At 44.6% G+C, this 25,043-nt stretch overlaps 1 protein-coding gene across 2 annotated transcripts in view; it reads left to right on the top strand.

The window, feature by feature from the left end:
- Window positions 1-25,043, top strand: part of DCDC2 (doublecortin domain containing 2) — a 159,439-nt gene that overhangs the window by 41,573 nt on the left and 92,823 nt on the right. For both annotated transcript variants that reach the window (XM_084794060.1, XM_084794061.1), the window contains 4 exons: window positions 131-262; window positions 6,978-7,124; window positions 9,952-10,006; window positions 21,286-21,445. In XM_084794060.1, the coding sequence (XP_084650186.1) occupies window positions 131-262; window positions 6,978-7,124; window positions 9,952-10,006; window positions 21,286-21,445 (494 nt within the window). The remainder of the gene's footprint in view (window positions 1-130; window positions 263-6,977; window positions 7,125-9,951; window positions 10,007-21,285; window positions 21,446-25,043) is intronic.

The following is a 25,043-nucleotide window of genomic DNA, read 5'->3' as shown; positions in this document are numbered from 1 at the left end:
CCTCCGATTTCAGGGTACACTGAATTTCAACCAATTAATTGGCTGTGCACTTTCCTTGGGGCTTGGAATTTGAATGTTATGAACATAACTGTTGGACGTGTTGTCTCTTTTCTCCTCCCTGCCCCCACAGCTTGATTGCAAATGGAGACCTCATAAACCCAGCTTCTCGCCTCCTCATCCCCAGAAAAGCTTTAAGCCAGTGGGATCACGTACTACAAATGGTCACAGAAAAAATAACTCTCCGGAGTGGGGCTGTCCACAGGTGTGTCACAATGTCTTCCCACAGGGGGTGGCTTGGGAATCCCTGAAGATGTCCCCAAAGGCTCTGGAGTCACTCATCTCTAGATTTGAAGTTTGGTTGATCTTGTTAAGCTTAATGTGCCTCAGTTTCTCTATATGAAGACTATGATGTGCAGTAGCACTTCAGCGGGGTTATTTCCAACAGTCCTTGGCATGCTGAAACATGCCAGGAACCCTGGCCTGCTCTTGCTATTTTAGTGTAGAGTAATAAGCAAGCATCACACTAGCTTAAGGGAGAAAGACTTCTTAGCCTGAACCAGCTTCTTGATTCATAGTTAACTGTCCTTTCCCTCCACGGATGCAAGACTGCTTATTCAGTGGTGCCAACTATTTGTCTCAGGCAAACACGTCAGATGCTAGGAAGAATAGGTGGGCTTACTGGGGAGACAGGTGACAGAGGATGAGTGAGGTGATCTAAAGTTAAAACCAGAAGCACTGTCAGTGAAATTTAAGTGAACATGTAAGCCATGGCGTAGCCTATGAAATTATCTCCTAAAATTTTTACATTCATTTATTTACTTACTTACGTGTGGTTGGAGGGGGCACGTGCTGCCTATGCACGCATATGGAGGCCAGAGGACAACTTTTGGGAGTCATTTCTCTCCTTCTACCTTGTGGGTCTTGGGGTTCAAACTCAGGTTGTCAGGCTTGGTGGCAAGCACTTTTAGTCACTGAGCCATCACACTGGCCCTGAAATTATGTCTTTATTAGATAGAAGACAAGTACCATATAGCTGTACAAATAACATGTCAATGTACAGAACACATTAAGAGTATATACAGTGCATGGACACACAAATACATACTCATATATGTTTCAAAGTACAAGCAGTTCCCTCAGTATCTATCTTCTTATTTTTTCCTGATGCACTGCTCCAGTGCAATGTGTTGGTTGCATACACACACACACACACACACACACACACACACACACACACACACACACACTGTAAAACTAGCTTTTATTTACCTGATTAATTGTCATCTCAGAGGCTTATTGCCTCTGTCTGCTAACCTAGGCCTAGTCCTGGAAGCTTCTAGCCTCCATACAATCTAATCTAGGCCTAGAATGTTTTCAGCCCCTGAGACTTCATGCTGAATAAGCCCACCCTTTCTATCTCTTTCTGAACTCTGACTGGCTGGTTCAACTCAGCTTTTCTGGCTCAAACTCCCCTCCAAGCTGGCTGATTCAATCTGGCTTTTCTCTTGGCTTCTGACTGAATTGCTCTGCTTGGGCTCATACTGACTTTGGCAATATATTCAGTCTTCTGGCTCCTTTTCATTTCTTGGATCATTCTGTCTTCACCTGTGTCTAGACTGTTCTCTCCCCAACCTCTCTCTGAAAAAACGTTCCCAGTAAAACTGCCTCTGAATTCCACGAACTGAACTTCCATGAATTTAACTGCACTGCACTGCCTCTTAACTCGTTGACTCAACTGAACTGCCTGAACAGAACTGACTAGAACTCAGAGATCTGCCTGCCTCTGTATCCTGGGTGCTGGGAGTAAAGGTGTGTACCACCACGCCTGTACCTAAGCTTTTCTTTTTTAAAAAAATATGGAACGTTTCATGAATTTGTGTGTCATCCTTGTGCAGGGGCCATGCTAAAATCTCTGTATAGTCCCAATTTTAGTATATGTGCTGCCGAAACGAGCACGACCTAAGCTTTTCTTTACCTGAAATTTACTCTGTACCAGCCTGGCGTTGAACTCAGATTATCTGCTTGCCTCTGTCTCCTGGATTAAAGGCATGTCTGTATTCCAGCTGGATCACACAGACCTACAAGGTCTTTGGATGAGATATCTTGTCAGAGCAGCCGTGTTATGAATTAGAATTCTTCTACAATGCACACACCAAAGCACAGCCACAGCTTAGAGTAAGTCCCAGATGACTGCACCTCGTGTCCTTCAACTGAATACATGCTTATCTTAGAGTTTTATCATCACTGAAAATTTAAGTATAAAGTTTTAATCAAGAGTAATGCTTAATGTATGACAAAAACTCAAGTAGGACAGAAAGTGTAAATTAAAAATATTTCCCCCATCTCAGATCCACCACCCCCTTCTTGAGTAGTTTTTGTTTCCTAGAAATCAGAGGCAGAAATGCTCTGCAGGTACAAGTGTATACAGTTAGCTTCTCCCTCTCTCCCTTTCTGCCTTCTTTCATACCTTCCTCCCTCCTTCGCTCCCTCCTTTCTTTCTTCTGTGTAGTGCGTGTGTGCGTGTGTGTGTGTGTGTGTGTGTGTGTGTGTGTGTGTGTGTGTGTATGTGAGAGAGAGGGGGGATGACCTCTGTGTGTGTACAGAAGCCAGAGAAAGATGTTGTGGGTCTTAATCTATCACATTTCCTCTTTACTTGGTTGAGAGACTTTCTTTGAACCCAGAGCTAGGCTGGCTGCCAGCAAGCCCTGACAATCTTCTTGCCTCTGCCCGCCTCCTCAGTATTAGGGTTACAGGCACCCACAAAACATGTACACAGGAGCCAGAGATAGGAGGATCTATGGGGCCTGGTGGATGTCAGCCCTCTGAGCTCCAGATCGAGTGAGTGACACTGTCTCAAAGGAATAAGGCGGAGATGGATCCGGGCATCACGTGACCCCCTCTGACCTTTTTTTCAAGCGTGCATATGACAGGTGTACAACTTCACATGCTTATGCACATTGCACTGACACACAGGTAGCTTTCACTGTTTCTTCATTTGTATTTATTTGATATACATTACCGTCTGTTGATTCCTCCCCTCTTCCATTCTCGGTATTTTTATAATCACTTTACATTTTAAGTGAATTAACTCAGTGTTCTTATGAATTTAGTTGTGTTATTCTTTTTTTAGTAGATATGACATATGAAACTCAGAGAGGCATGTCTCCTATCCAAGATTAAGCGGACCCTGGGTAGCACCGCTGGTGGCAAGCCTAGTGGGCTGGCGGGAGCTGGGGCTCTTAGCTCCAAAGCTACTTTCTAAATATGTGGCATGTGTATACACCCCATTTGCATGACCTGTCATGGTCCTTACACATTTGTCTTAGTGGCTTTAGGCCAAACTTTGTGTATTAGAGAAGATAGTCTTTTTTTTTGTAAGTTTCAAATGTGTTTCCACTTTGTATTTTCTTTATTTGTTTTGAGTATAAATGTCTTGCATTTTCAGTCTTTGTGTTTGCTAATTTTATCACTAGCTCCAAATTTCCTGGATCTGGAAGTGTAAAAATAATTTTGTGTTGTTTCATTTTGTGCCTTTAACTTTTATTTAACCCTTAGCTACTTTTTGGTTTATTTTAGTTCCAGTAGGGAAGTCAACATCACTAATGATGCATAGTTTTTAAAGAAAACATAGGTTTAGCTTTTGACATCCACATAAATGCTGACTTTCCCAACAAATAATATAAACTATTCAATTTCTTGTCTAAATGTATCTTCTCTTATACATGAACAAATTCTTATGTAGAAATAGCTAAACATGCAAACACTAACAGAAGTAAAAATACACATTTCCCATACATGAATATTTAGAGAAATTAATATTTTTCTTTCTTGAAACAAGGTCTCACTTTATACCTTTGACTGGTCTGGAACTCACTCTCTATCCTCAAACTCAGAAATCCTCCTATTTCTCTCTCCTGAGTGCTGTGATCTCAGGTTGAGCTAACACATCCAAATGAAAAACATTATTATTACTACTACTACTACTACTACTACTACTACTACTACTACTACTACTATTATTATTATTATTATTATTATTATTATTTTGCTTTTTTGACACAGGGTTTCTCTGTGTAGCCTTGGCTGTCCTGGACTCACTTTGTAGACCAGGCTGGCCTCGAACTCACAGGGATCTGCCTGCCTTTGCCTCCCTGAGTGCTGGGATTACAGGCACGCACCACCATGCCCAGCAAGAAACTTAATTATTTATTCAGTGCTAGACTTGTGCTGCTCACTTGGGAGAGCCCACTTTCCCTAACTAGCACACTGGTAAGTCTTCATGTTATTCATCAGTGTATTTATGTACTAATAGGATGTTAATGTGTCTTTCTGTTGTACATCAGTATATTAATTCACTAATAGCAATCACAGAGACCAGATCAACTCCCTATTCATCATTCTTGTGCTTTGAGGGAACAGAAGGAAACAGGTCAAAAAGGGCAACATTCAAGAGGCATAATGAAGCCACAGGTTAGAACTTACTCAGGAGCCTTATTTTCCTGCAGGCTAGCCCAGGCCGCTCTTGGTTGGGAGGCCCTGGAGTGCACAGCTACACTGCCTTATAATCTCTAGTGTAACAGCTAACAGCTGATTTGGATCTATTTTGGAGGAAAGATGGTGAAGAATGTCTGGCCGTCTGGTTCTTGGCCAGTGATTCTCAGCCAGGTGTGATTTTGCTTCCAGGGCACATGCATCTGTGTCTGGAGCCATTTGTGGTGAGCACAGCTGGGCATGGGAACAAGTTTTCCATTCAATGGAGACTGGGGTGCTGCTGGGTACTCTACTATAGACAGGGGAGACTGTGGGGTGTGGCTAGGTACTTTACTTTAGACAGAGGAGGGTGTGGGGTACTGCGGGGTATCCTACTATAGACAGAGGAAGATGTGGGGTGCTTCTGGGTACCCTACTATGGACAGAGGAGGGTTTGGGGTGCTGCTGGGTACCCTACTATAGACAGAGGAGGGTGTAGGGTGCTGCTGGGTACTCTACTATAGACAGAAGAGGGTGTGGGGTGCTGCTGGGTACCCTACTATAGAGAGAGGAAGGTGTGGGGTGCTGCTGGGTACCCTACTATAGACAGGGGAGGGTGTGGGGTGCTGCTGGGTACCCTACTATAGACAGAGGAAGGTGTGGGGTGCTGCTGGGTACCCTACTATAGACAGGGGAGGGTGTGGGGTGCTGCTGGGTACCCTACTATAGAGAGAGGAGGGTGTGGGGTGCTGCTGAGTACCCTACTATAGAGAGAGGAGGGTGTGGGGTGCTGCTGGGTACTCTACTGTAGACAGAGGAGGTTGTAGGGTGCTGCTTGGTACTCTACTATAGACAGGAAGGGTGTGGGGTGCTGCTGGGTACCTTACTATAGACAGAGGAGGGTGTGGGGTGCTGCTGGGTACCCGACTATAGACAGAAGAGGGTGTGGGGTGTGGCTGAGTACCCTACTATAGACAGAGGAGGGTGTGGGGTGCTGCTTGGTACTCTACTATAGACAGGAAGGGTGTGGGGTGCTACTGGGTACCCTACTTTACATAAGGGAGGGAGTAGGATACTTCTGGGTACCCTACTATAGACAGGGGAGAGTCTGTGGTACTGGGCACCCCATGATGGACAAGGCAGCTTTCCTGATGGAGGACTGGTTACAGGGCCTTTGCTTAGGGTTGATGGTCTTGGTGAAGCAGGACAAGTAGAAATCTGACTGAGAAGTATACTTCTCTTTATACTTAGAGACTTAGAAACATCACGTTATAAGAAGATGCTGGCGTCTGCATGCTAACACTTTTCAGGAATTTTGTGGATATTTTCAGTGTTCTTCTTGGCTCATATGATATGGCCAGCTGTTAGATCAATGGAACCTTTTTTTTCCTCTTTGAGACAAGGTCTGTAGTCTTGGCTAGCCAGCTTGGAATGCAATGTAGCCTAGGCTAGCCTTGAACTCATGACGTTCCTGCCTCAACTTTTCTAGTGCTGGGAAATTTTATTATTGTCATTCACCTTATTATGTAACATAAGAATCTGAGACATTTTCTAATATGTTAAAACCCTACCAAGATAGTAATATTTTATTTATAATCTTAAAAATTGCATTATCATCCCAGTTTAGTTTTCTAGTGCCCTACTTTCCTCTCTTTAAAAAAAGAACTGTAGATAATTTAAACCATCTAGTAAAAAAAAAATTCAGTGTTCTTACAATAAGTAACCTATTAATTGCAGTTGCAGCAGCAGTTTTACAGTAACGGAGGTTCCATGGGCCCCACGGCTCTGGGAGGATTGTGCTCACTCTCCTGCTTAGGCATGGCTAAAAAAGGAGACAGAAGCATGTGTGCCATGCAGTTCTGCGTCATTAGTGCCAGCTCGCCCCTGCCTCGCTTCCCTCTCACCTCCTGTTTTTGACCCAGTTCTATGTGTTCGGCTATAGTACCTTGGCCAGAGGCTATCCTTACCCGAGAGTGGGCAGGAAGCTCATTGGCTTATGAGTAGCCCAAGAAAATACACATAAACGGTGTTGACAAAACATCCATCTGTCAGCCTTCTGTGGAAGCTGAGCTTGATTTAAACCCCACATTCTGGGGCTGCTGAGATGGCTCACTGGGTGAAGGCACACACTTCCACATAAGCCTGAAGACCTGATTGTGAGTCTTCGGAGGAGAGACCCGACTCCTGAATACTGACTTGACCTCTCTCCACACTCAGCGTGGCATGCACATGCCTTACCCCCAAATAACAAACTAAGACAAATACATTCTGTCCAAGTTACTTTTCTCCTCTAAAATCTTCTTATGGTACTAGAAGGAGACTCTGTGCTGACAGGCACCTGTTCAGCCAGATAGTGGCCAGCTCTCTGGTATGAAGGGGAATTCCTGTTGAATCTGTTGACTTCATAGTCAGCACCTGGAGGAACGTAGTGCCTTTGTTTAGTTATCACTCTGGCAGCTCTCTGAATGCTGTGGAGATTCTAATGGCTGGCATTGGTGTTTTGACAGGCTCTACACGTTAGAAGGAAAACTGGTTGAGAGCGGGGCCGAGCTGGAGAACGGGCAGTTTTACGTGGCCGTTGGTAGAGATAAGTTCAAGAGACTACCTTACAGTGAGTTACTTTTTGACAAGTCAGCGATGAGAAGGCCCTATGGGTAAGTCTTCATCTTTGCTCGCCCACTCTCACGCTTTAGTTACTGGTTGAAGTAGACCTGGGGTGACATCAGTGTGGAAGAGGCGGGGGATCAGGAGTGGGCAGTGGGGAAGAAAGGCCCCATCTCATGGGTTCCCTTGTATTTGGAACATATAAACATAAGTGTATGGCTGAGGCTAAGTGTGAAGGTGCACACAGAATTCTCAGCACAGAGGCGGAGGCAGGAGGACAAGGGGGTTAAAGCCATCCTCTGCAAGGTTGTGAGTCCTCTCTCACAACCAAACAAAAACAAGCCTTTCTGTAACCAAGCCTTACTCATCAGTTAGAATGAGCAGCATTCGTGACCACAGACTGTTGCATAAAACATACTGTTAGAATCTGTGAAATTTGTGAAAGACTCATCACCTCTGAGGTAACCACAGAACTCCTTTGTGAAGCAGACAAAGGGCCACGAGCTCTCTGTGTAAACCTCATGGGCGGCTGTACAGTATATCAGTGCAGCAGAACAAATGAGTTTTCCATTGGCTTAGGTAGAAATCTTCAGTAGCTTACACTTGTTTCTATTTCTTTGTTTGTTTGTTTGTTTGTTTGTTTTTGAGACAGGGTGTCTTGTAGCCCAGACTGGTCTTTTTTTTTTTTTTTTTTAAAGATTTATTTTATTTATTATGTATACAGTGCCCCATCTGCATGTACACCTGCAGGCCAGAAGAGGGCATCAGATCACACTATAGATGGTTGTAAGCCACCATGTGGTTGCTGGGAACTGAACTCAGGACCTCTGGAAGAGCAGTCAGTGCTCTTAACCTCTGAGCCATCTCTCCAGCCCCCCAGACTGGTCTTTTTTTTTAATTTAAATTTTATTAATCTATTCAGATTACAACTCAATTATTATTCCATCACTTGTATCCTCCCATTCTTCCCTCCCTCCTGCTTTCACCCTATTCCCCTCCCCTAGGTCTATGACCGAGGGGATCTCCTCCCCCACTATGTGGTCATAGGCTATCAAGTCTCATTTTGGTAGCCTGCTTATTCTTTAACTTGCTAGGCAGTCTAGGCTGGCCTTGAACTCATCCTTTTTCTGCGTCCTCCTCTGGGATGACAGGCATGCACAGCCTCATCTGGATTACATCCCCTTCATCCCCTTTAAAAACCGTAAAATACAAAAGCAATGTAATTGTACTTGCATAAACAAATAGGAGGCTGCAAATTTGACACAAGCGTGTGTGTGTGTACTTGTGTGTGCACATGCCTGTATGCACATGCGCGTGCATGTGTGTGTGTATGTGTGTGCACGCGTGCTTGTGTGTGTGTGTGTGTGTGTGTGTGTGTGTGTGTGTGTGTTTATATGTTTACTTGTATGTGTGCACATGAACATGTAGAGGTCAGAGGTTAATGTCCCATCTTTCTCGGTTGCTCCCTGCATTACTCTTTGCGACAAGGTCTCTCACTTAAGCCCCAGGCTTGCTGATCCAACTTAAGACAGCTTATTTCTGGGGTCCCTTATCTCTGCACCTTGAGCCTTGATATTACAAACCAGTCTCTGTGACCATCCAGTATTTCCATGGGCCCTGGAGATCTAAACTCTAGCCTTCATGCTTTGCAAGTTCTTCATCCCTTGAGCCATCGCCTCAGCAAGGCTTTCACTTTAGTTACACATGACGTACTATGTTTTTTTTTTCCATTGGGAAAACCCTTTGTGAGGATGTCTTGTGTGGATGTCATGTATAGTTTGGCATCTGTGCTGGAGAGCCTTGAGCAGTGACACTGGAACCTTTAAGGTGGGTGCTGGGGACCCACCTCTGTTGTTTGTACTGAGTTCAGGGCCTCTTGGCTCCTGGAATTGCCTTCTCCTGGCTGTCCTCTGAGGAGGCAGAGTGGGACTCCACCAGTGTGTTCCCTGTAGTTTGCATTCTGCGAGGCTGATGCAGGTTAGCTGAGGCTTCTAGAGAGAAACAGGATGCGATTTCAGGGGTGTTGGGACGATTTAAGAGCCCAGGCCTTCATGAATGCTAGAGTCCTTTGCCAGCAGACTGGTTGTTGAGTACCCAACCCATGAAATCCAATCCTTTAGCAACTTGTGCTTAGCAATGCAGGTCAGCCTGCTGTGGGCAGCACCAGGTCTTGTGGGAATATAAAAACAGAGACTCACTGCCTATTTCATACACAGTCATAGGGTTCACCATTATATGTGTGTCCTTCTACTTTTGGAGACAAATTTCAAGGTGGATTTTTGCCTAATGACACAGACATCTGAAACTTATGAAAAAGAGTTGTTGTTGATGATGATGATAGTGTGATAATTGGCCAGTTTAAAAACTCTGGATATAAATGTCAGCATTTTTCACTCTTCTTCATCAGAGATGTTCATAGTAGAAATTACTTTTAAAAGTCAGCATTATCATTATTACTATTTTGAAGCTAGTCTTGATCTCTCGATACCTGAGACTCTGCTTCCTTAGGACTAGGATTACTAGATGGGGGCCACCATGCCCAACAGATTTATTGCTTTTAACTTAATCTGGCATGACTGTCATTTAGCTTAAGAAATGATATTTTTTAAATCTACAAATAGAAAGCTTGGAAATTTGAAATAAAACTGTTACTAAAAAACCATGTATTAAAAGTTTATTTGTAAGCATCAAGTCAGATCATATCCAGGAAACCATTAAAATGATTTAGAATGGGATTTTGAGATTTCTGTGGCACTAACCACAAGGGTGAATGGACAGGGGCTTCTGGGTGGTGAAAGCAGGTTAGTATGATTACCGTATATCATGTAATATTTGTAACTAACATTCAGACGTCCAAATTGCAATTTGTTTCCACAGTCAGAAAGCGTCTTCACTGCCTCCCATGGCTGGATCCAGGAAGTCTAAAGGGAGCGTAAGTATCAGCAGCTTTCCTCATTAGCGTCCGTCTCTCTGTAGAGCCATCCTTTGGGTTTCAATTAAATTCAAAGCAATAAATCTTAGTTACTTAATGGCATATAAGCAAATATATAAAACATTATGAGAGTCTCAGTGTCACAGCTGAAGTCCTGAACAAAAGCTAATGCTTTTCCTCACGTAGGTATGGTGTAGCTTATGCTGTGAGATCCTTGAGAGGTCACTGTAGGGCTTAGGTAGTCTTGTCCCCTGTGTCTAAGAAAGACAGAAAAGGAACTTTAGGTAAGAATATGGTGATCCTTGGTTGCATTTCTCTGTTAAAAAAATCAATAATCATCCTCAAAGTTTAGTTCCACCCCAGAAGCTTTTCCTGGTCGTTCTTTCACTGTTACCTGAGCAAGGATTGATGTTGTGCCTGTGATGTGGAACCTAGAGTCTGCAATGTGTAATTCATTTGCTAACAGTCCAGTCTGCACTGCAGCTCACCCCTAACCTCCAGCCTACATTGCAGCTCACCCCCTAACCTCCAGCCTGCACTGCAGCTCACCCCTAACCTCCAGCCTGCACTGCAGCTCACCCCTAACCTCCAGCCTGCACTGCAGCTCACCCCTAACCTCCAGCCTGCACTGCAGTTCACCCTCTAACCTCCAGCCTGCACTGCAGCTCACCCTCTAACCTCCAGCCTGCACTGCAGCTCACCCCTAACCTCCAGCCTGCACTGCAGCTCACCCTCTAACCTCCAGCCTGAACTGCAGCTCATCCCCTAACCTCCAGCCTGCACTGCAGCTCACCCCTAACCTCCAGCCTACACTGCAGCTCACCCTCTAACCTCCAGCCTGCACTGCAGCTCACCCCCTAACCTCCAGCCTGCACTGCAGCTCACCTCCTAAGCTCCAGCCTGCACTGCAGCTCACCTCCTAAGCTCCAGCCTGCACTGCAGCTCACCTCCTAAGCTCCAGCCTGCACTGCAGCTCACCCCTAACCTCCAGCCTGCACTGCAGCTCACCCCCTAACCTCCAGCCTGCACTGCAGTTCACCCTCTAACCTCCAGCCTGCACTGCAGCTCACCCCCTAACCTCCAGCCTGCACTGCAGCTCACCCCTAACCTCCAGCCTGCACTGCAGCTCACCCCTAACCTCCAGCCTGCACTGTAGCTCACCCCTAACCTCCAGCCTACACTGCAGCTCACCCCTAACCTCCAGCCTGCACTGCAGTTCACCCCCTAAAGTCTAGTCTGCACTGCAGCTCACCTCCTAGCCCTGCGTCATCTCTAGCTCCCTTGGAGTTGCAGTCTGCTTTGTTTCTGAGGGCTGCTGCAGCAGGTCTCTCGGCCTGTGGGCTCTCTGACCTCCCAGTGGCTTCCGCAGGAATGATCAGCCCTGACCTGGCCTTTCTACCCGACTCTCATCAGCTGAGTGGCAGTTGTGGTGTCCTGTGTTGTAAGTGCTTAGTGAGCAGTGACACAGTCTCCTAGTGAACATGGGCCCCTCTTCCCCTACTATTTTATTTCATGACATTCTTAACAAACAAGGGAGAGAAGTTTGTTTTTTATCGTTTGACTGGACAGCCATTCAAGCAGTCTGAACTGCTTATGACAAAGCTCTTGCCCTCCACACTCTCCACACCCTAAGGGAAGGTGGAAAACTACCTGGGAGGCCATGAGCAGCCTGGCACGGAATACCCAGCATATGACAACCAAGAAAATGGAGTCTGAGCGTCGCCCTTGAGTACTAGTGTGGATTTCAGGGCATGCAGCTGAGAAGAGAGGGCTTCCAGGAGGAGGGTGGGGTGTGTGTGTGGCAGAGAGGGGGTGGTGGGGGTTTGTGGCGATGCCATCATAATAACCATTGTTCAGTGTCCATCAAGGCCCTGCTGTGCCAAGTTCTCTCTAGGACCTACATAGTGAAAAGCAAATTAAGACCCATGAATTTAGATTTAGAAATTATATTTTCTCTCCTCCTTCTTCTTATCCTCCTTCCTTTCTTTTTCTTAAATTTGTTTCTGAAGAATGCAGGTGCTTCTGCCTTCTGTGTTTAAAATTAAATAAATAAACAAAAAATCCCAACAACAACAACAACAACAACAACAGGTCAAAGGCTTCCTTCTACCGAGCAACTGGCAGGCAAGGGATCATGTGCACCTGCTTGCTCTGAGATATAGGGTCTGACCCTTGCACACTGTGGCCAAGGAATCCTTAGGCCAACTTCAGCAGAGACCCTCCATGTGTGTAGGGTGATGTGCCCGGGAAGTCAATTTCTTTTTTTTTTTTTTTTCAGATCTGTAAGTTTATTTTGCTCAATGTACGACAGCTACATAATGACCGGGAAGTCAATTTCTATATGATCATGAACTCCAGCATGAGTAGAGGGAAGTCTGAAAGCCTCTGAGAGGCTAAAAAAAAAAAAAAAAAAAGGCTATCTGCGTCAGCTAAGGAGCCTCAGCTCTTTTAGAGAGAAGGGGGGCGGGGGAGTGACTGACTTATGGCATGTGGTTCCACAGAAAGTGGCCTGGGTATCATGTGCCAAGTCTAGACTTAGGTAGCCCGCAAGGGAAACTGGACCTGACTATTATTCATGAAGACAGAGTTTGCTTGCTGATTGGATAGATATGGTCTATGGAAAAAAGATAGAACCAGAGACAACCACAGGGATTTTGAGTTTGGATGCCAGAGAAAATGGTAGTTCAGTGATCAGAAAGAGGACAGGCAGAAGAAATAATTAATAACGGCATCCTTCCAAGTGTGCTGAATTGATATGGCTAGCCACACAATGGTCTGATTTGAGGCACCAGTAGTGATGTAGCTTGATGGAATGGATGAGTATTAATCAGGGCAGTTGAGTGATAACCACAGATGACTAAGCCTAGAGTGGAGCATCTGGCCTCTCAGGGTGGAGGGGAAGGGGAGTGAGAGTTTGTATGTTAGTAGCTGAAAATCCTTCACTATTAAAATGATAAGTGAAACCCATACATTTAAGGGTTTGGAAATTCATTTACTAACATTTGTTTTATTTCTAAACATGTAAATGTGCCTTTGTGGTGGTGGTGGTGGGGGTGTGTGCACATGAGTGCAAGTACCCGCTAAGGCTACACAAGGGTTAAGAGGCCCTGAAGATGTAATCACAGGCAGCTGTAGCTTCCTGATATAGATGTTAGGAACCAAACTTGTCTTCTCCACAAGAGCAGTAAGCAGACTTAACCTCCAAGCCATCTCTCCAGCCCCAAAAATTGTATTTTGTTCTCTTATCTTTCTTCGGGCCTTGTGGCAGAACCCCTTCTGCATACACAGCATGCACGTCTCAGCTCTTCACTCTCACAGGACAGACACGCAGTGGTTAAAGAGAGACCCAGCGTAACTGGATAAGTGACCCAGGGTCACAGGGAAAGTGGATGGCACGACAAGGGTCACAACCCAGCTCTTCGCATCCTCAGCTATCGTGCTTTGCAGTTTTGTATTTGCTAGCATGAACTCTGCAAAGCCAAACGTTTCAGTAAAGATGTGAGACAGTCCCTGCTCCACAGCACATGCTTCAGCACGCATGTGGCTCCCGTCCCTGGTCACTCCTTAGGGAGATTTCTGCATTTGTGGTGAATACCCAGAACGGGCATTGAGTATCCAGCTGTCTGAGTGGGTACCGAGTCCTGGGGGGGGCATAGATCAGTAAAAGGATGCTCATCTCTTTGACGCTCGTGGTCTATTGCAGGAGACAACTGTTGACCCAACAATTGCATAAATCAGCGGATAACTAGAGAACATGATAAAAATGGAAGAAAACTTCAGAACAGTATGTGAGGCAATAAAGAGAGAACCTATTTAGATAGCTGTGCAGAGGTCTCATTGAAGAAGTGACTCAAAGATACAAGGGGTATACCCATCCCATAGAAAACAGGCTCAAAGTGGTTAAACATATCCCCATGTTATTAAAATATAACAATTAAAATGGCAGCTTGTCTCTCTGTCATAGCTCTCCCACAGGGCTGTGTATATCCACCTATTTCTTGTTCGCTTTCTCAGTTATGCATCCGACAACTATCACTCCATCAGCTCTCCCCCCTTCCACCATCAACCACACATCCTTCTGCTCTATCCACCATCTATCCTCACAACCAGCCACCCACCAGTACACTCTATGAGCGATCCGTTCACCCATCCCATGAGCCATCCACCCATCCAGCCCATCAGCCATTCCAACCCCTCATCTCGTCAGCTTTCCATCCCGCCATGCTGTCATTCACCTGTGTGCTTCACCAGCTGTACATCTCGCTGTACATCTATGATGCCTCTGCTCTACCAGCCATGCATCCTTCTGCTCTATTAGGCACCACTTACACATTTTATGAGCCTGCACACTCTGCCAACCATCCACCCATCCACCCCAACGGCCATGCACTCTATTACCCACCCCATCACGTACCTACATCTATATATCTTCTCTATCAGCCATGTACTTACCCACTCTGTCATCCATCTATTTCATCACTCACCCATCCTATCATCCATCTCATTATCCATCCACCCATCCATCTGCTGTTAGCCATCCATCTATCTACTCTAGAAGCTACCCACTCACCTATTCTATCACTTGTCAATCCAGTCACTGTATCAACCTATATCAGTCTATTCATCCTATCAGCCACCCACTCAACACATATTTGTTGAGTATTTGCTACGTGCCAGGAATGACTAGACACATTCATTGTTATACATGTAAAGAGACTGGCCAGGATCTTACAGGGTATCCTTCCAAGTCCATGTATATGTGCCAGGGGAACGAAGCTGTCCTGGAGCCAATCATACAGAAAAGAGATGACAGGGAGGAAGTGGAGGCAGAGAAACCAAGACTATCCAGGTTGTTGTTAAAGAGCTTAATAGGTGAAAGGGAGGGAAAAGACCAAGGTGCTGAGTAAAGTGGGAGGAGCAGGCAGGCGAAATCATATAAACCAAGCAAGGGTTGTATCCAGACCTTCATGGGATGCCACTGAGTGGCTTAAGTAAGCTAGTATTTGGTTTATACTTCTGAAGATAAAAATTGAAATTATGTGTCCTTGTGTATGTGTATGAATGGGTGAGTGCACATGAATGCAGGTGCCTGTGGAGGCCAGAAGAGAGTGTCAGATCCCCTGCAGCTCCAGTTACAGGTGGTTGTGAGCTGCCTGACATGGGTCCTAGGAGCTCGATTTGGGTCCCCTGCAAGACCAGCCAGTGCTCTTAACCACAGAGCCATCTCTCCAGACCTTGATTTGTAAATTTGAAAGCTCACCATGGCAGACACAGGTCGGGGAAAAGATATAAGGAAGGGCAGAGGGTGGTTGGAGTCCAAGTATGGGAACTGTGTGGCTGTAGGGCTGGCGGGGGCTCTCTGTTATAACTCTGTGTTGAGTGTGTGGCTGCTGGTCAGTTTGCTTGCCCAGCAGCTGTTTGTTGAGTGACTGTTCCTACCTGGGGCCCAGTTGCGGTCCCTGGGTGTCTAGAGATTTCAGAGCTTTCACTGTGCACAGGTTATTGTTCTAGTGCATGAGAGACCAGTCCGCTAGGGAAGAACTAGGAGGAAAGTTGGTTGGAACAAGAGAGGAGAGAGGGGACAGGAAGGTTGTGCTGCTCTCTGGTTAGTATTCTCTGAGCAGAGACTAATCGAGAGCACAGTGCCTGGTGCACACAGGGTTCACAGGCAGCTCACTTAGGGGTGTGCGGATGCCTGGCAGTGAGCCGCTGACAGCACCCTATGCCAGCAAACCCAGTCACAAGCTTGGTTTTTAACAGAAGAGCTAGTTCACGCCTTTGCTGTAATGAACAGGCTCTCCGGGAACACTGGGCTCCATAGATAGATCATTAACTGTCTGGCCCCAGGGGAGGGTTATGAGTGAGGGGACTGTGTAGGAGGGGCTCAACTTCCTGCTTTAGGTGCGCTGAACTTAAAGGGGACACAGCACTAGGTTGTTAAGATTGCATGTCTCCCACATAGATTTCTAGTAACTGTTTTAGTGCACGAAGAAGAGTCGGGAGGAGAGGAGGCAGTAGAGGACTTTAGGATACGAGTAGACGGAAAACAACTAGTAGAATACATCGTACAAAACTGCCCACCAACTCACAGGTAGGAGGAATGCAGGATTTACTAAGTTGAGAATAATTTTAGGCTGTTATTCTACTCTTATATCCAAAAAGAGAAAAGTGATTTATTTTGTACAGAAAAACACCATGAATGCAGGTCTGCCATTCGCAGTCATACCGCACAGGATCAGGGTGCCCTCTAGAGGAAAAGAGGTGAAAATGTCCAAAATGCTGAAAAGAAAAATGGCTTTTTTTTTTTTTTAAAAACCATCTGGGGTCAGTGCATCTTATGGTCAGTACTTTGGGGTGGAACATAAGAACGTCCAGGGTTTTGATACAGGACTCATTGGCTACCGTGACTTCACGAGTATCAAAATCACTGTGAGGCAAATTATTATATTTTACTTTTATTTTGTTTTGCTTTGATTTCTCAAGACAGGATTTCTGTGTGATAGCCTTGGCTGTCCTGGAATCATTTTGTAGACCAGGCTGGCCTTAAATTCACAGAGATCCATCTGCCTCTGCCTCCCAAGTGCTGGGATTATAGGGGTGCACCACCACGTCCGGCTCTGAGGCAAATTATAAGCACATTAAAGTAAAATTCTTATTCCTCAAATTGCATTCTGACACATGGGGAAACTGAGGCCAGTAGGGGCAAAAGGTCAGTTCATACCTGCCATCAGTAGGTGCATGTGTGAGGGCGATGTCAACAGAGTTATGGTGCACAGTTAGAAGTCTTCAGCAAAGCAAGCTCACAAAATGACCTCAGCCTTGGTACTTTATGCTTTACTGTGTGTGTGTGTGTGTGTGTGTGTGTGTGTGTGTGTGTGTGTGTGTGTGTATGAGTGTGTGTTAGGAAGTTTATCAGGTTGGAGTTGGCTAGATCTTCCTCGAAAGAGCCTAGGGAGCTGTAGAGTTGAGATCCAGCTGTGCCCCACTGTGCGTAGGTGTGGAGGTTGGAGGGGCTATTGAAGGCTACACTTGGAGCCAACTCTGAGCTTCTTATTTATCTTTCAGTGTGCATATGAGGTACAGGCAGACCAGTGGCTGGAGGGTGTCCATGTGAGGTACAGGCAGGCCGGTGGCTGGAGGGTGTCCATGTGAGGTACAGGCAGGCCAATGGCTGGAGGGTGTCCATGTGAGGTACAGGCAGGCCAGTGGCTAAAGTGGCTCCTGGTACTAAATTTTGCAAGGCACCCTCTAAATTTTGGTTGCTTCTTGATTGTTTCCACATGACCATAGTGTGCTATGTGTGGGATGGCTCTTTTAGAGGGCCACGCCCCATAGTGGGTGTTTCTAGATATTAGGACTCGGTGGGTAAAGGACTTGTCTGGGAAGCACGGTGACCTGGGTTTGGATCTTCAGCTCCCACATTAAAACAAAACAAAACAAAACAAACAAAGAAACAAACAACAACAAAACTCAGGCATACAGGCATGGTTTTAAAATCCCAGCGATGAGGAAGTGTAGACAGGAAATTCTCAGGTGTTTCCTGGACAGCTAGTCTATCCAATTAGGGAGCTCTAGGATTCATTAGAGACCCTATCTAAAATAGAAAAGAAAAAAAATCATACCTGGAGAAAGTGGGTTCTTTTCAGTAGACAACGCTTCTGACAACACCTTCCTTTAAAGCTGAAAAGCATGGCGTGAGTTCATAGTGGTGCTGCTTTACCAACTAACACACAGTAGGGTTGAAGACACTCCCTGAAATCTAAGAGCAGTGACTGATGGTGTCTGACCATGTCACATGAGCAGCAGGTGGTCCCTCCCGCTCTCCTTCCTCCCTCTTTAACTTCCATATGATTTATGTATCATACACAAGTTATAAGACAAAGCATTAGCAATTCTTTCTTTTCTCTCAGTTGGGTTTATGGTTCACTTGAAAGGTATCTGGATGGTATTCCTTACTGAATGGCTCGGAGCATGTGTGAACATCAGTTACCAACAACATTCCTTCCCCCTAGGACTGTCTGAATCAACCAGTCTTTAAAAAGAATTTCAAATACGATTTTATTATTTTATTGTGTGTGCATGTGCATGCTTGTGTTTGTATGTATGTGCACATGTACATGTGGTGTATGTACACATGTGTGCATGTGTGTGTAGAGATCAGTTGACATCAAGGGCTCTGGTCGATGGCTCTTCACCTTAGTTTTTGAGATTAAAATCTCTCACTGAACCTGGTGACCAGTAATTGGATAAACTAGCTGGCCAGCAGGCTCCTGACTTTGTGCCCTGCCTCCTCCACTGCTGACTTCTCAGAGGCACACTGATGATCTGAACCCAGCTCCTCAGGCTTTGTGTGGCAAGCACTATTCCCGTGGGAACAGCTTTCCTGAAAACACATCTTGCTTTCAGAAACTGAGCTTTTGCCTGTCTTGTAACCAACTGAATAATATGCCCTGAGAACCAGGTGGTCGTGGCGCATGCCTTTAATCCTAGTACTCAGGAGACAGAGGCAGGCAGGTCTGAGTTCAAGGCCAGCCTGGACTATAGAGTGAGTTCCAGGATGATACAGAGAAACTCTGTCTTGAAAAGCCAAACCAACCAACCAAACCAAACCAAAATAACGTGCCTTGAGATAATTCAGAACCATGAACTCGGCCTGCTATCCCACTGCATACATAGCAGGTTTAAGTTTAACCTTTTACCTTTAAGGTACAATAGAACCAACCTTAATATGTTTTGCCCTTCCCAGGCAATCATCTTTTCTAACCAAGCTATATGTATGGCTTTAATCTTAAACTATGTACTCTTCTACACCCCTGACCATCAGGAATAGTGTGTGTGTGTGTGTGTGTGTGTGTGTGTGTGTGTGTGTGTGTGTGCATGTTGTGTTTATCAATTGCTAAAATAAGTCAACAGGTTGGAAGCAACCTTTAACAAAACAAATAATCACCATGAATGTTGAAAACACATGTGGATGTCTGTTTGTAGTTCTGAGTGCTACTCTGGGTCAAAAATGTAAATTCTTCCCTCTAAAACTCTGCTAAAAATTTCTGGGAAAAGTATTCACCATTATCTTTCTATACAATTTTTTATGCTGTTCAATAATTATAGAACAAAAATCTTAGTTATGGATAGGCAACAGGGATAAACACACACACCAGGCAGACAAGAGATCTGCCACAGAACACAAACCACAGAGAAATGGAAGGCACAGGGAAAGAAGTGGAGAATTCCTATTTGGGTTTGCCCCTGGCCCAACTGTTCCAAGGGGAAGTCTTCCAATTGAGCCACCTCCCAGCCCTCAGCCCATCTTTCTTTCTTTTTTTAAGTTTTTATTTATTTATTTTTATGTATACCTTTATCTTATTACACATAAATACAATAAACTACATACAGCAAGAAGAACCACAAAACAATCAGAAATTATAAAAATGTTACATTCATAATGTTTTGGCTATTTGAACTTGGTAGCCTTGAAGAAAACATTTTTCCTATCTTGGTGAGTCTAAAATTTTGAATGTAAATCAATGTCTATCATGTCTTGTCATTATCAACTTAAAACATCTATCTAGACCTAAAAACATCTTAACCCCTAAACAACTAAGCTTAATTGTAAAACTAAATTATCTGGTCTTCATCTTCATCAGAAACTTGAGAAGGAATAAAAATTAACCCATCTTTCTTAACGCTTCCTAAGCTGCTCCTCTAACTGTCCCTTCTGGAAGTGAGGTAAAATTATTGACCTAGGCAGTCTACAGCAAGATCTCTGATCTTTCTTGTCACACACTGCTGCTGGTGAGTGAGGTTTTCCCAGAGTGTAGTAACACCATCCTTGTTGGGAGCCAACTGCCTCACTCACTGGCCATTCAATAGCACATTTAACGGCATCTTCCAACCTTCTAGAAAGGCACCAACCATCTATGAAGGGGTGCTGTCGTCACAAGCATTTACAGTGTTGGAATCTCAGGCTGTATGGACTGCGCTGACTGCAGACTACAGTCTGGGTCTTGGCTAATGACTTCGGAAGCTCCACTCCCTGCCATGCTGTCTGTCTTCTCCAGACAATAACTGTACTGAAAGAACAGAAAGAAAAAATAAATCTCTTCTTGTAGATAATGCAATAATTAAATGGAAACTGGATGTCTAAATTGCCAGTGGAATGGAAATTAAATTATGCAAAAATGTTATAGATTTGGACAAGTTTTCATACTGTTAATAAATCTATGCATGATTCATTTTCTTGTAGGCTGTGACAAAATAGCATAAATAACTTCATTTGTAAGATGGTGATTTTTTTTCTATTCTTAATTGGATGATGGCTAAAACCATTTAAATGCTTTTGGGTGACTGAATATATAAATGTTTAAAGTGAGCATTTATAATAGGCTTCCAGGCAGATTTGTTTACTTAATATTACTACATTTATTTTCAGATAGTAGCATAGTACAGATGTTACATGAAGGTTGCTCCAATACGGTCGAGTTATTTATTTACTTACTTATTTTATTCTTGCAGTACTGGAGACTGAATGCAGGACATTACACACACTAAGCAAGTACTGTATCATGCACCCACACCTCTATCTCTGATATGACTTTATATTCTATGTCCTCTGATCTTGGAGAAAACACCAGACCCTTAGCATCAGGCAATATTCTCGTTATGTTACACATCTTCCCCTTCATCCTTGGGACAGTATAAAGGCAGCTGCATCAGGCACATTTAGCTGATGAGGGAACTGTGTGTGCCCAGAGGTCAATGTCTGATGTTGTTCCTTGGGGTCCCTTCTGCTTGTTTGTTTGTTTTTGACAGTGCCTGAAGTCCCCCACCCCATTTTGCCTGGGCTGGCTAGATGGCTGTGGAGCTCTAAGTGATCCCTCCCCATAGCTGAGATTGTAAGTGTGACCTCCATGGTTGGCTTTGCCTCTTGGCTTTGGGAATTGAAGTATGGTTCTCCTGCTTGGGTGGGCCAGTGCTTTACTGAGCCATCTACCTCCCCAGCCAAGGAATGGCTTTGGTTCTGTTTTTCTGTGTGCCGTGGTGATGGAATCTTAGTCTCACAAAGCACTAGCCAAGCGCTGTGCCTCCGAGCTCCACCCTCAGCCAGGCCTTCCTCCTGCCTCTAGGAAGGTGCGTTTGCACTTAGCGTGAAACCAAGACCAACAGTTGGAAATGAATGCAGGGCCCCATCTCTGGGATCACTAGTTACACACATGTGTGTACTGGGAATACCTTTGAGAGTTCATTACCCAATAGTAAGGGTCTAATATTTTGTCATTTAGGGAAATTATCGCCAATCTAAGTCAACCATTGGCTCCAGTGACAACTCATCTCCTCAGCCCCTGAAGAGGAAAGGGAAGAAAGACTCAAACTCAGAAAAACCCACAAAAGGGAAACAAAGTGTGAAGTCGAAGAATTCCCAACAAGCAATCCCAAGCAACGGTGAGTTTGTTATTGCATTGTCATATGGCTATTTTTAAGGATGTGGATCCATTTTAAATCTTTCTTATTTAATTTTTTTTTTATCTTTAGTTATATGTAAGTGTGCTTGGATGTGTGGAGGGGTATGGACGTGTGAGTGCAGGAAACTTTGGGAGCTGGGAATTGAATTCAGGTCCTCTGGAAAAGTAGCAAGGGATGTTAACCACTGAGCCATCTCTCTTTAGCCGTTCAATTTTCATTCTTTACTTGATAATGTTCATTTCTCTAGGCTGACGGAGATATTCCTTTTTTTGTCTTGTCGTATATGAGGTTGTTCAAAGAAGATTTTCACTGGGCGAGAAACAACTGTTTCTCACACTCGGCTCCTATTTTAAGTCAGTCTTACTGGGATAAAAAGGGAACACTGCCACTCTTGCGCACCTGCTGAGGGTGCTTGCTTGGTACTTTACACTTTGCTTAAGTATTGCTAACACTGGCCTCTGTGGGTTAAAGTTCTACAATCCTTGTCTACACTCATGATTCGCTGGTATTCACACCTCACATTTCCTGAAGACCTTCTGACATCCAAGTGAATACTAACCACACATAGACTTTACATGACATAACTATAAGACCAATTTAAAAGTTTTTGAGCCAGCCATGGCAGTGCATGCCTATGATCTTAACACTTGGGAGGCAGAGGCAGGAGGATCAATCAGGAGATTGAGGCCAGTCTGTGCTACATAGAGAGTTCCAGGCCCTCTGGGTCTCAAAAACAAAATCAAACAAAACAAAACAAACAAACTCACACACAAAACAAAGAACAAAAAAACAACAAACCTCCAGCAAAGAAAACCCAAAGCAAAGCATTTGCGTTAGTCTGAGATCCATTAGTGTGAGACAAAGGCAGCCTTACATCAGGACAAGTGTGGGGAAATGGTGAACTTTCACACTAGGTTTTGGTAGAGAAGGGCTGTATTTGGTTTTATTTCAAATATATTCTTGATAGGATGGGCTCATAAAAGTGAAGACAGATAGTTGGCCCAGGCAGCAGCTGGCTGGAAATGGAAAATGGAGTGAGATGGACAGGAGAGGGCTGTAAGTCATGCACAGAGCCCAGCCACTGTATGGGAATTCCATCGGATATGCGGAGTCGTGTGGAATGCAGGGCGTGCACTCACGCAAGGCAGCAGTCTAGAGGATGCCACCCAGACGCGTGAGGAACCAGACAAAGACAAGGACCCAAGGCCGAAAGAGCAAGTGAAACAATCAGACTCGGCCTGGTGACACACACCTGCCACCTCAGCTCCTCAGGAGGCTGACTGAAGCCGAGGCTGTCGGGTCTCAAGTTCAAGGCCAGGACGGAGAGTTCTTTCTTTCTTTTTCTTTTTTTTTTTCCACCAGAGCTGAGAACCGAACCCAGGGCCTTGTGCTTGCTAGGCAAGCGCTCTACCACTGAGCTAAATCCCTGACCCCTCAGGACGGAGAGTTCATTGAGCCTATGTTTCAAAGTAAAGTGTAGGAAAGATTGAGGATATAGTTCAGTGTAAAACACTTTTCTGATTTGCGTGAGGCCCTAGATTCACTCCCCAGGGCTGCAGTGGGGAGAGCGGACAGGGCGGGCACAGGATAAATGCATGCTCTGGTTCCCCAGAGGGGAGAAAAGGGTCTCCTATCTCCTGGGATCTCACTGGTGGAGATTAGCAGAAGCTAGGCCTACTGGGTTCTCTGCTGTTGACTGATGGTCCACCTCCTCCTTCCAGTCCTGCCGGCCCACTGTCTTCCTCCTAATTGCAGACTCATGCTGTAAGTTTTCTTCAGTACTTTGCATGACCATGGCTGTTATATTCCCTCCAGAGAGCAAGCAGTGAGGAGCTCAGGATGGAATGTAGCTATGTAGCTGGCAGGTGTCATTGGGTGCCTATTTTATAGCAAGAAGGGGGAAAAAAGTTACCTGGGAAAAACAGGCCATTTCTGAAAGCTAAACACAATAGAAACTTTATTTCCATAAACATATGTTAAATTTTTAAAGCCCCTAAGACCATATGGACTGTGGTGTACTCGTGTTGCTTTGTTGAGACAAGGTTTCACTCTAGCTTGGGTTGACTGGAAACTCACCATGCTGTCCAGACTGCTCTCAAACTCATGGCATCCTCCTGCCTTAGCGTTCTGAGTGCTGGCATGAGCTGCTATATTTAGTTGATTTAAAAAATAAAGGTCTCAACAATTGCCTAGGTCTAATAGAAATCAAGGCATTTAATGAATGTTGGCCAAATAAACGGTAGAAACTAAAGATGGGTGGGTCTCTGTAATACTTTAAACTCCACAAAGGGACTGGACCAATTTACAGCTTGCAATTATTTCATTCAAGAGGGAAGATGCTCTTTGCTCTTTGTCTTTGAGGGTCTCATCAGTGTGCAGAGTGCCAGCTTTTACCTTGCCGCATGGGGATTTTACGTCTTTGGGCTTACGAGTGGTCACTGTGCAGGATGGAGAACACAAGATCGGGTTAGCATTCCTTTCATTGGAAAGCAAACTGTACTGGCAAGTTGAACTCTCAGAACCTTGTCCTGTGTATTCAATAACATTTCTATCTTTGGGCACGAAAACAGCAACCATCTTTAACACTGAAGCAAATAGTTTTTAAGATGCGATCAGAGCAGGTGGACCCCTCAGTGGCCTTGAGGGAACGGGAAGTTGCTTCAGATAGCCTCCCATCCCAGACAGGCATTCTCCAGGCTAGCTTTGTCATGCAAGGGCCACGGGTTTTTAGATGGCTCTAGCTCATTATTCCCTGCAAAACTATAAGCTCCTTTCAAAGGAAGGTCTTGAGGATGATTCCCGCCCCCACCCCCATACGAGGACAATGTTGCTGGTTTGGAAACATTGTTGAAGCGCTGAGATGAAGCATTCCCACATATTTTCTACAATAGGAAAATCATGACTCCCCCCCCCAATAAACCTTGACTTCCAAAAATCATTTATTTTTCCATGAAAACTGAAAAGAAAAGGTACAGTTTTGTAGCTGAAGCTGCGACATGGTAAATATAAGTATCAGTTCATATCTGCACAACTGAAACCTAAGCAACTTCTCCTTAAAGACACCCCCATGTCCTTTGCTAGAAGAAGTTTCTAGATTATAAATGTCACATGTGTCTCTCTCCCCTAATTCAGCCTTTGTATTCATTTATAATCACAGCTGCCTTTTACTTTAATGCCATCTATTTTAGTAATTGGAACCAAGTGTGTGCTTCTTGAAGCTCAGGTCTCTGGAGGGCTCAAGCAAAAGGAATAGAGATAGCAAGAAAAAAGACTGTGCAGGATGCCGGGAATCAAGATAATGAGTAAAGATGTGCAGGGGATGCTTGTGGAGATGGAACCCTCGTCTTTTCTATTAAGAACTGTGTATATAAAGCGAGGAGAGGTATTTGGTATTTCGAAGACTTAAATTTGAGGATTAGAGTGAATACTTAAAATTATTTTCCAATGCATATTTAACTATATACAAGTATTTAATTCAGTGTTCTGTACCTATATACTGTTCTAATTATGATATTTAAAAAAATAATGGTTTTAGTCACATGTTTTGCTTTTGTAAAATCTCTAATGTTCACTGATG

Source organism: Acomys minous (genome assembly GCF_964271855.1).
Source record: "Acomys minous genome assembly, chromosome: 9".
In the NCBI taxonomy this organism is placed as follows: Eukaryota; Metazoa; Chordata; class Mammalia; order Rodentia; family Muridae; genus Acomys; species Acomys minous.
Note: the sequence above shows the minus strand (reverse complement) of the source record. Positions and strands in the feature narration are given on the sequence as shown.